This window comes from Leptopilina boulardi, unplaced genomic scaffold, assembly GCF_019393585.1.
Source record: "Leptopilina boulardi isolate dan_hultmark-lab unplaced genomic scaffold, ZJU_Lbou_2.1 LbouV2_325, whole genome shotgun sequence".
Taxonomy (NCBI): domain Eukaryota; kingdom Metazoa; phylum Arthropoda; class Insecta; order Hymenoptera; family Figitidae; genus Leptopilina; species Leptopilina boulardi.
Window position 1 is genome coordinate 3539710 of NW_026137891.1, and position 12540 is coordinate 3552249.

Genomic DNA, 12540 nt, shown 5'->3' on the forward strand with positions numbered 1-12540 from the left:
TTCGAAGATTATTTTTTAAACTAGTTTTCCATTGTGCAATGTATATTCGACTGGCAACATCGGTTAAAAATAAATTCATAGGTAACAAAATATAAACAAATATGTTAATAATGAAATTTTTATTAATTTATGGTTAGATTAGATTTATTTTTTCCATTCTGTACTTATTAAAAAGTTTTACTATTTTTTTCCCACTAACTTAAAAAACTAATTTATGATTATTATTTATTAATAATGTTATTAATTATTTTTATTAATAATAATCAAAAAAACAAAAATATAAAACTTATATTATAATATTGTTATTAATTTTTAAAATATTATTTCACTTGATAATTTTATTCGAATTTTATAGGATTAATCCTTTTGTTTTATGATTCTGGTTCAAAAAATGTGACAGAAAATCTTGTAAGTATTTTTATATTTCTTAAATATTTATCCTATACTTATTATGGAAAATTCATTTTGACTCGATAGAATTCAATAACATTTTTTTTTCTATTTCAACTCGTTTCTTCCAATCAAAATCTTTTTAAAAACTCCTTTTACTGGTAAATATTAGTCTCGATATTCTATTCAAAGAGAAGTTTTTTATCAAAAAGAAATCTCTTTGATGAAATGTTTTACACTTTTATATATATTTTTTGTTATTTAAATTATAATTTATTTTCCATTTTTAATTTCACTTTAAAATTTGTTTTAAATTTTATATTTTTAATTTTATATTTATTATCGCGCTCCTATATGTAAAACCGCCAATAAAGGAATTTTTTTGCCACCTATATTGTATTCGTTAAAAAAATTCATAACTTGCCAATATTGAAATGTGGAATTTTTATTTTTTTTTATGTCGGATTGTGAAAAAAGGTGGAATTTCTTTCTTTCTCTTTTTTTTGTTTTAACAAAAATTTTCAATTTTCTACTCAAAAGTTCGTTTTGCTTTTCTGTGGAGCGTTGCGAATCGACAGCTTTATCGACACAAGCGACGGACGATCCATCAGAGCAATTACAGTTTGGAACGATAAATTCATATCGTTAGTTTTCAAACTGAGAAACCAACGGATCAACTTCCGTTAAAATTCATTTCTCGCCATGAATCATTCATATTCCAATTGTTTAATATTTCTGAAATATTGACAGACAAACATCAGGAAACGCGAACCTTCATTTCTGAAATATTTTCTTTTTGTTTAGAAAAATTTTTTTTTTGTTTCTTCAATAAGGAAAGTTTAAATAAAGAAAAAAATTAAATTAAAAATAAATGAAACGAAGGTAATTAATAAATAATAAAAAATGAAAGAAATTATAATTTTTAAATCGGTTTTTTAATAATTAAATTAAAATAAAGTAATAATTAGATAAAATATTTAAAGAAGTAATTAAAAAAAAACTCTTATTTAATAGGAGCATAAGACAATTGGAATAGAATGTTTAACATACATGGCACGTTCTTACTGCTGGGTTTAGATTGTTGGGTTTCGAATTTCGTTTTTCACTCGAGTTTCCTGCTCACTCGACTATAATAATTGTCATTGCCTACTTATTAGCAAAGTCGCGAATAGAAATAATTGTAATACTAAAATTAAGGCTAATAATTTAAATTATTAAAAAAAAAAAAAAAAAGTTACATGAAGAAGCAATTAGTATCAAATACAAAAATACAAAATAATTTTTAATTATAAATTATTTTATTATTATATTATATAATAAATTAATAAATTATAATTAAATAATTATTTAGTTAATATTTAGTTGATATTCAGTTAATTAATTTAAATTAAATTAATATTATAAATAAAATAAGTTATCAAAAAAAAAAAAAAAAATTTTTTTTTTATCAAAATCAGATAAATTTTCATAAAGAAAAGTTTGAACTTTATACTTTTGAAACTGTAAAAGAGTTTTTCTGTTCCTTCCATAAAAAAAAGTGAATTTTTTTAGCAAAAGTTTTCCGCGTCAAAAAGAGTTGCACTTGGTGAGAAAGAGAATCCTAGTGAAAGTTTTGTCGATTCTGGAGGCTGTCGAGTTTGTCTTTTAGTCATTCGGTCACAGTTTCAAAACGGAGCCGTTCGTGTTAACAGTGCGGAAACCATCTTCGTATACATATATATTATATACATTAATGTGCACATTATATCGATCGAGGTCTTTGAACCACAAAACTTTTTTTTTTTTTTTTTTTTTTTGAATAATTTTTTAATTTCAAATAATAATGTAAAAAAAAAATTGCCATTTAACAATTATAATATGAAAATTTAGTAAACAATTTTTTTTATTATTATTATTTATAATAAAAAATTCTATTTTGGAAATTGACTTTATTTTATGACAACGTGTCAAATAAATGATAATCCAAAGATTATCGAATATAAAAATCACGTGTATATAAATTGTATGCATGCTGAGAATAAAATAGTATAGTGATAGTGATGTTAATGATAAGATCATTTTTTTTTTAAATTGAAAGATTAAAAAACTTTTAATTTATTTCTAATTTATACTGGGATAAATTCAAAATTCAATCGAATATTTTTTTTTTACGAATATTGATCCTGGATTAAGGAACAGATCTTTTGGAATTATGCCATGAGTGTAAGAGAAAAATTTTTTTTTACTCTAATAAAAACTAATAAATAATAAATAGATAATTATTATGGATAATTAAATAATAATAATAATTTAATAATTAAATAATTAAAGAAATATTCATAATAGTTATCGGTTTATTTGTTTATCAATTTTTCTTGTAAATAAGAAAATGAAAAATTGCGCAAAAACAAAACTTTTGTAAAATTGAAGAAAGTAAATTTTGAAATAAAAATAAAATTTGAAATCAAATGTTTATGAAATTGAAGTTCAGGGGCAATTTTATTTAAAAAGTGAGAAATCTGCGATGATCATGCGCAGAAATTTAAATGCGGAAGACATATTTATCGATCAACGTTGTAGGCGAAGGTCGGGAAAATGGGTCAATGTTGTTCAGGATGTGATTTTGAATTTTTCATTTAGAGAAAATTTTTATTTTTTGAAAATTTCTATTTAGAAATTTTTTTTCGAAAAATAATGTAAATAATATATTGATGACTCAATTTGTATTTAATAGAAATAAAATAATAAATTTGATATTTTAAAACTATTCCGCGGAAATTGAATTTAATCATTTTTACGTGACTTTTAATTAAATATTTAATAAATTATCAATTCGCAATTTTTAAAAAACGAATGATTGAATTAAAAATAAAAAGTTATGTAAATAATGTCGAAAGTAGTTTTTCATTTAATTGCAAATTTATTTGAAAATATTTCTTTACTGGGTTTATTTTTTTCAAATTAGCTTCGATTAATAGTAATTTTAATTAATGCTATTTTTATAAATAAATAAATGTACTTTTTAATTAATTTAATTTTTTTTAAATTTTTAGTTTGAAATAATTTTAATTGTAAAAAAAATAATTTGAAAAAAATATTATTTCTTAATTAATTTTCAACTGATAATATTTTCAGATAATATTAATCTTAGTTTTCTAAATTAATTGTAATTTTAATTGCTGGGAATTAAATTTAATTCATAATGGTAGTTTAATTAATAGTTTGAATCAAAAATTTAATTTTAATTTTTTAAATTAAAATTTTAAAAGCCAGAATTTTTTAAACGTTTACAAAATTTTAGTTGACAAATTTTATTTTTAAAATTTTTCAATAGAGTTATTAATAGTAATGGTTCAATTTTACGATGTGGAGTTTTTTTTTTAAAGTGCGCATTATCTACAATGAATTCACTTGATGTAAATAAATCCTTATCAATGAAAACGCGGAAAATAAATGTTGCGAAATATACAACACTGCGGGGCTTAACACAAAGTTAAACAAATAAAATTTACTCTGTTCACACGGATTTCGAGAGATACAATACTATTTTTTATACAGAATTTATTTTTCGAAAGTTTTTCAAAAATGTGAAATATTTTTTTCTATCTCTCTAAAAGAAAAAATTTGTTCTACATAGTAATGATATACTTGACGTGTGAGAAAGAAAAAAAAAAAAAAAAAAAAATTTAAGAGAGGAAGCTTTTGAGGCGAATTATAAATACAACTTGAAATTGTAGACGCGTGCGCAAAAGATAAGTACAGTATGAAAAATACTCTCTCTCTCTCTCTCTCTCTCTCTGTTTCAAAAGAGTAGAACGTGTTTTTCATTAGTGCTATATTAGTCAGCAGCATGTGTGATTGATTTTAAATACAAGTTTGTGAAAATAAAATTAAATTTATCATGATTATTCGTGAATTATTTATTCAAATAAAAATAAAAGAATGGCAAGTTTTGTTGAACTGGTAAGAATTTTTTTTTTTTTTTTTAAATGAAATAATTTATTAAAACGATTTTTCATTTGAAATTTACGTTCTTGAATGAAAATGAATATGAGTGTTTCATATAAGGTTAAGTCAATTGTTTAGAACGCGTGTGCAATATCAAAATCAATATTAGTGATCGATAAAATGTCAGTTATCAAAAATTTTAAATTTCCCATTTATAGTTTAAAAAAAACTATTGTTTTTATTTTCCTACATTGTTTTTACAACAATTAACTAAATTGTTTCGAAAAAAATAAACAATAAGAAATAACAAAGGTTTTTTTTAAAATTTTTTAAAAAGAATTTGTTTAAATAATTTTTTTTTATTTGGTTTTCTTTATGGAAATTTATCTAAAATTACTTTCTAAGCAAAAAAAAACAACTTATTATTCAACTTTAATTAATTAATTAATAATTTTAAATTTAATAAATTTGAAGATTAAAACATCGGAAGAAACGCTCAAAGAGCCAGGATTGGCTGATGGTTTACATAAGAAAAGTTCAAGAACTCAATGGAAACAATGGCTAGCCTGCATTTCAGGTGATTAATCTATAAAAATTTTTTTTCTTTTTTCCCCCAAAAAAATACTGTTAAAATTACAAAAAATTATTAAGTAATTATATGAAATAGTGAAATATTATTTAATTGTAAATTAATTAGTAAGATTGGAATTTTTTTTCTTTTTCCCCCCCCAAAAAAAATATTGTTAAAATTACAAAAAATTATTAAATAATTATATGAAACAGTGAAATATTATTTAATTGTAAATTAATTAGTAAGAAATAAATTCTTAAAAGTCGTATACAATATATTAGGTAGAAGATGTTTCTTTAAAATTTATTTGGATCCTAATGTCACTATTAAATAAATGTCAATTAAAACAAAAGCGATAAAATCAATTTCTCCTCATTAATGATGTAATATAAAAAATTATACGAAACTTTGTTTTCAAAGATAATTGTTTTTTAAAAAGGTTTCTTTGAAAAACAATAAACCCTTTTAAAAATCAATTTGACTTGATGAAAAATGTTTTGTCAAAAATTTCTTAAAATTGTCTGTTACTAATTACATCTCATGACAAAATTATAAAAACTCGCAATACTTTCATTGATATTAATTTAATAAAGATATATACCAAAACAAATTTTTAAAAAAATATCTAATACTTATTGTTCCATAATTTTTAATTTAAATTATTTAATTAATTTATTAATAAATTAATTTATATTATTAAAATTAATTAATTTATTAGTAAATTAATTTTGAATTAAATTTAAATATAAATTAAACTAATTTATAAATAGAATTTAGAGTTTTTTTTTGCGATTTTTTCCATCATTTCTTTGTTCGTATATAAATAATTCTAATTCATTTTCCAGCGACCTTATCGATGGTATCTGTGGGAACAGTTTACGGATGGGTCACGACGACAATATCTCGTCTGGAAAATGGGAAAGATGTCCCAGTAAAAACCACTTCCGATCAAGGATCATGGATTTCCTCCCTAACTGTGATAGGATCTATGTTCGGATCCTTTTTGGGAGCGTGGTTATCGGACAGGTAAAAATAAAATTACCCTCCTTTTATATACAAATATAGAAATTACAAAAAAAAAATACTAAAAATTTTCGTATCGAAAATGCGTCATTTTTGAATTAATATAATTCTTCTCCAAAAAAAGGAAAAATTGTATGAATAAGTTCTATAAAATCAATTTTTATTTTATAGAATTTCATCCGGTAGAATTTTTATTCAGCCGAATTTTTATTTGTTCGAATTATTATTTTGCAAAAAATTTTATTAAACCGATTTTCTGCATAACATAATTTTTATTTGTTCGAATTATTATTTGATGGAATTTCCATATAATTGTAAAAATCAATTGTTAGAATTTTCATTTAATAGAATTTTATTCGCAATTTAAGAAATGAAAATAATAATTTTCATTGAGCTGAATTTTATTTATTCGAATTATATTATTATGTAAAATTTTCATTAAACCGATTTTCTGTATTATAGAATTTTTATAAAGCCGAAAATTCACTTCACAGAATTTTTAATTTGTTCGAATTTTCATTAGTCAGAATTTTCAATAAATTTATTTTCTATACATTGTAGTTAAAAATAATTGAATTTCCTTAGAGTTATAATTGAAATTATTAAATTTCAAAAAAAAAAAATTTCGATGGAAAATTTTAGAAATAATTAAATTTTAGATGCTTTTAAGTTCAAATTATTGAAAATTGAATTAATTTTGAATTCAAATTTTTGAGTATAATGAAATTTAATTTTGATTTTAAATTTGGAAAATAATTGAATTTCAGTTCATATTGAATTGAAAATTTTGGGAAATAATTGAATTTTACTTGAAATTTTGGATAATAATTTAATTTAAGTTTATTTTTTATTGAAAATTTGGATAATTAGTTTTGAATAGAAATTTTAGAAAATAATTGAATTTTATTTCATTTTAAATTAAAAACTTGGTAAACAATTAAATTTTAAATTGAAAATTTTTGATAATTATTAGATTTTTAATTGATTTTGAATTAAAATTTCGTGTAATAATTGAATTTTAGTTTATTTTGAATTGAAATTTTAGAAAATAATTGAATTTTATTTCATTTTAAATTAAAAACTTGGTAAACAATTAAATTTTAAATTGAAAATTTTTGATAATTATTAGATTTTTAATTGATTTTGAATTAAAATTTCGTGTAATAATTGAATTTTAGTTTATTTTGAATTGAAATTTTTGAAAATAATAAAACTTTAGTTTATTTTGAATTGAAATTTTGCAAAATTTTGAAAATATTTGAATTACAATAAAAATTTAGAAAAATAATTGTATTTTAGTTAACTTTTAGTTGATTTTGAATTGTAATTTTTGAAAATAATTGAATTTTAATTAATTTAGAATTTAAATTTTTTAATAGAATTGAATTTTAGTTGATTTTGAATTTAAATTTTTGAAAATAATAGAACTTTAGTTTATTTTGAATTGAAATTTTGGAAAATTTTGAAAATATTTGAATTTCAATAAAAATTTTGAAAAATAATTGTATTTTAGTTAACTTTTAGTTGATTTTGAATTTAAATTTGGAAAATAATTGAATTTTAGTTGATTTTGAATTGAAATTTTTGAAAATAATTGAATTTTAATTAATTTAGAATTTAAATTTTTGAATAGAATTGAATTTTAGTTGATTTTGAATTGGAATTTTAGAAAATAATTGAATTTCAATTGAGATTTTGGATAATAATTTAATTTAAGTTCATTTTTGATTGAAAATTTGGATAATTAATTTTGAATAGAAATTTTAGAAAATAATTGAATTTTATTGCATTCTAAATTGAAAACTTGGTAAATAATTAAATTTTAAATTGAAAATTTTGTATAATTATTAGATTTTTAATTGATTTTGAATTAAAATTTCGGGTAATAATTGATTTTTAGTTTATTTTGAATTGAAATTTTTAAAAAATAATTCAATTTTATTGTGATATATTTTTTTAAAATTATAAACAATTGTTAAATTTCATAAAAATTTGAATTGAAAAATAATTTTGATATAATTGAATTTGTGATGTATTTCATTAAAATTATTAAAAATAATTAATTTAGTGAAGAATCATTTTAGTTCAAAATTTGTTAAATAATTGAATTGAAGAAGATTTACATTTTATACTAAAAAAAAATGTATTTTATTTACATTTTTTTTCAAATGTAAAAAAAAAATGTTCCATTTTATTAAAATAAGTCGATAAAAGTCGTATTTTTGAAAAAAAATCGGAAAAAGTCGTATAATCCGAGGCCTGTAAACATATAATTTTTATTATTATAATTTAATATTCTAATAAATTAAATTATTATTGATAATATTAATCTTTAATTTTTTTATAACAAACAATTAAATACTCAATTTGGCGCGCTTGCGCACGTTTAATTTTGCTAGTAATAAATAAAATGTTTGGCTGAAAAAATTCTATCAAATGTGAATTCTATAAGATGAAAATTCTAACTGATTTTTAGAATTTATTCATGTGTTCCAAATTCACACAATAAATAAATGAGGAGCAAATTTTCAAAACTTGATAAATCCATTTTTCAAAAAAATGGAGACAACCATAAATTTAATATTTTAAGGACCTCACAAATCGATCTGTCACTGTTAAATTTAAGGAAAAAAATTTATTAATTACAAATTTTGAATTTAAAAACTTATTGACATAACCAAGATGATTTACAATTTGTATGTTTTATATTAGAAAAAATTACCAAAACCTGTAAATCACTCAATTATGACAAAGTTCAATTAGAAACATAACGTATTGAATATAAAAACATTGTTATAGAAATAAATTATTATAAATTTTTTATTTTAAAATTAATTCTAGTGGTTATGTGTGGAAAGTCATTTGTTTAAATTTCTCGAAATAAAAAAATATGGATTTATCAGGTTTTGAAAACTTGCTCCTCAAATACAGTCGTTGAACAGAAACAATAATTTATAATTAAAAAAAAAAAAAATTCACTAACTTTGGCAGGTTTGGTCGAAAGCGATGTCTCTTGCTCTCAAGTATATTCTACATTTCCGGTTGGACATTGACAATTTTCGCCTGGCGTGTTGAATCACTCTATTTTGCAAGAATAATATTAGGTGTAGGTGTTGGTATATCCTATTCGACAAATCCAATGTACGTCTCAGAAGTGGCCGATGTAAAAATTCGCGGAGCATTGGGAACATTAATAGCAGTTAATGTCTTCACTGGATCATTATTGATGGTGTCAATTGGTCCATGGGTCTCGTATCAAGTATTAGGAACAGTGGCACTTTTAATTCCATTAATATTTGTCATTGTCTTTCTCTGCTTTCCCGAGAGTCCTTATTATTTGGCAGCTAATGGATTTCATGAGGAAGCCATGAATGTACTATCATTCTTCAAGGGAATCGATGATCGTGAGGAGGTACGCAAAGAACTTGACATCATTTTGGAAACAATTAATCAACACAGTGAATCGTCGGGCAATTGGAAGGAACGATTTCAACAATTATTGATGCAAATTAATAATCGTAAGGCCTTATTAATTGTAAGTGGATTATTGTTGACACAACAATTGAGTGGTAATTTTAGTATGATGCAATATATTCAAAATCTTCTTGAGAAAACAAATAATATTGGATTGGAACCACATGTGTCGACTATTATTATTATTGCATCGGGTTTAGTAGCAGGAACTGGTGCAACATTAACTGTTGATAGTTATGGAAGAAGACCATTGCTTATGTTTTCAACAATTGGTTGTACAATAACGTTGGGAATTTTTGCCATTTATCTCTATATAGATAGTACGCATGTTGATATATCGGCAGTGAATTTAATTCCCATTATTGATATGGTATTTTTTCAAATTGCATTTCAACTTGGTTTGGGTACATTGCCAAATGCATTGATTGGAGAACTTTTTCCTGGTAATGTTAAAGGTATTGCTGCCGCATCACTCACTATTCTCGATGGAATACTCACATTCACTGTTGTTAAATTATATTCACCAATAAGCGAAGCATACGGTGAACATGTGATGTTTGCATTTTTTGCCATCTCTTGTTTTCTTGCATTTTTCTTTGTCTTTGCCTTTATACCTGAAACAAAAAAACGAACTTTAAATGAAATTCAAGAGATATTGAGTCAAAAGGGACTTAGGTGTAGAAGAAGAAGTAGTTGTAAATAATTTATTAAAGAATTTTATTATTAAATAAATTATTAGTTTTAATTTATTGGCATTTTAAAATTGTATTTATCAGTTGTTGCCAATTAACTATTAATTGAAATATTACTTGAAAACACATATCTAACTACAAGTGTAGGAAACTGCCTATTATTTTTAAGTACCATTAATTGAAGCTACTGATAATTAATTAAATACTGTCATTGATCAAAGTTATATAATAGTTATTTTTTTCAACTTTTATTAATTAATACCAGTGTTTATTAAACTGACAATTGCGATTGAATAAATGATGATGATTGATCATTTTCATCACTAAGAAAAAAATTTATTTATTGGTACTTTCAATTAGTAGTTTCTTCAATGAAAATAAAATTATAATTTTAATTAACGGATATTTAAACAATTCAATTTAATTTTAGAAAATTTAAATTTACTATATTCAAACAATAATAATTTCTATTAATATATTTTGTTAAATATATTAATAAATTAATAGAAATTATTATTTTAATATTTAATTTAGCATTGGTTTTTAAAGAAAGATAATATTTAAATAATAATTTAATAAGAATTTAAAGTTTAATTTAACAACAATTTAATTGGTACAGAAAATTAATAATTTTATTCTATAGAAATTTAAATCAAATTTTATTTAAATTATAATTTAATAACAATTAAATTTTTATAGATATTTAAAAGAAATTTTATTTAAAAAGAAAGGAAAAATTTTATCATTTGTTATTATAAATTTGTAAAAAAAATTAATATTTTCTGACTGCTAAAAAACATGAACTATGATTAATAAAAAAAATAATAATAATAACAATAATAACACCTTTTAAAAAAAATAAATACTATTTTCTGACTTTGTTCAGTGAAAATTATCTTCAATTTTAGTATGTAAGTGAAATTTTAAACTCATATTGTACATAATGTATGTTTTAATCGTTTTACTATACTGTAATTAAATAATTAATAGATTCTTTCACATTTTTAAGTGTTTTTGTATTTATTTAAAAAAAAACCTGTTTTACATTTTTTTTACCTAAAAAATTTTTTTTGTATCCTCACAAGAAATATATTATTTCATAATATAATAAATAATAATAATAATAATAATAATAATAATTATTATTATTATTATTATTATTATTATTATTTATTTCATTGTATATCCAATACACAGTTATTACAAATTTCTCTCCTTCGATTATACAAACAAATATTCCGCTTCTTAATTATCAAATAATTGTTTATTTCTTAAATAATTATTATTTCTGCCAATTAAATGGTATTTGTTTCAAATACAAAAATTAGTTTAAACGCAGTTTATTTCATTCAAATAAATATTTATTTGATAATAGTAACCGATTTATTGAATAAATAAAATTCTTTTTTATTTTAACTAATTAAAAATTAAAGTGAAAATATTTTTGTTAATTAATTTTTTATCTATTTTGGTAATAAAAAAAAATTATCTTTTTTCTTTTATTTATTTTTTTTCGTTGAGCGATTTTTTTCTTTTTTAAAATCTAAAATAAATATTTAAATATTCTAAATAAATTTCAAATAAATATTTATTATTACTTTCAAAAAAAAAAAGAAGTAAATTTGATTTTGCGAGGCACTCGATATTGTTATATATATATATATATATTAACAAATAACAATAGAAAATGCGAACATTGAGTATTTAATCTGCTTTGACTGAATAGAGTGAGGTCAAACGTGATCAGTGGTGCGAAAATTTCGTTTGTGGATAAATGGACATTTTACTTCAATGGATATATGCGTCTAAATCGCTTCAATTCACATTTACGACTAAAACTATAAAATGTTTTTCTCATGATTCTTCTTTTCACCAGTAGGAAAAAGAATATTAAGAAAGAAAAATATAGGGAAAAACTGAGTATCTGAGATAAGAAAGAAAAAGAGTGAGAGAGAGAGAGGTCAAAGTATTAGTTTATCCTTGGCTTCTCTTCTATTCTTCAAAAACTCTCTTTCCAGTTTCAATATTAGACTTCGATTGTGTTTTCATTTTGTACTGAGTTCGTATATAGGAAAATAAAAAATAAAAAGAAGAAAAATATATATAAGAAAAAAAATTTCTTCTATCGAATATTATTAGTAGTGATTTCTTGAGCTTGAAAACAGGTAAACATGGAGATTTTTCTTTTTTTAAGGATGAGAAAAGAAGATTGATTTCCCAGAATAAGTAAAATAATATAGAGAGGAAAATTAAATTAAATTTTTTGTTTAATTCAATTAATTTTAATATTTCAAAATTAAAAAGTATTTTTTGTGATAAAAATTTTCTCTTACCTTCAAATGTACTTTTTACTAATATTTAAATGTAGAAGAAAATTATTTTTTTTAAATTAAATTAAAAAATATTAATTTTTTATTATTACTTGAAAAGGTAGTAGAGAAACTATTTTTTTTTAAACACGGA

General features: G+C 21.1%; 1 protein-coding gene across 3 annotated transcripts; it reads left to right on the forward strand.

The window, feature by feature from the left end:
• The first annotated feature begins 20 nt into the window (after positions 1 to 20).
• LOC127284477 (facilitated trehalose transporter Tret1-like) lies at positions 21 to 11085 on the forward strand. Of its 3 annotated transcripts, XM_051309919.1 has the most exons (5): positions 21 to 81; positions 356 to 408; positions 4792 to 4894; positions 5734 to 5914; positions 8903 to 11085. In XM_051309919.1, the coding sequence occupies exons 1-5, from the start codon at positions 39 to 41 to the stop codon at positions 10086 to 10088; spliced, it is 1566 nt and encodes a 521-aa protein (XP_051165876.1). In that variant the 5' UTR covers positions 21 to 38; the 3' UTR covers positions 10089 to 11085. The 3 variants fall into 3 exon arrangements, with proteins under 3 accessions (XP_051165876.1, XP_051165878.1, XP_051165877.1); XM_051309921.1 differs by lacking the exons at positions 21 to 81; positions 356 to 408 and adding an exon at positions 2412 to 2592; XM_051309920.1 differs by lacking the exons at positions 21 to 81; positions 356 to 408 and adding an exon at positions 3899 to 4332.
• The last annotated feature ends 1455 nt before the right edge of the window (positions 11086 to 12540 follow it).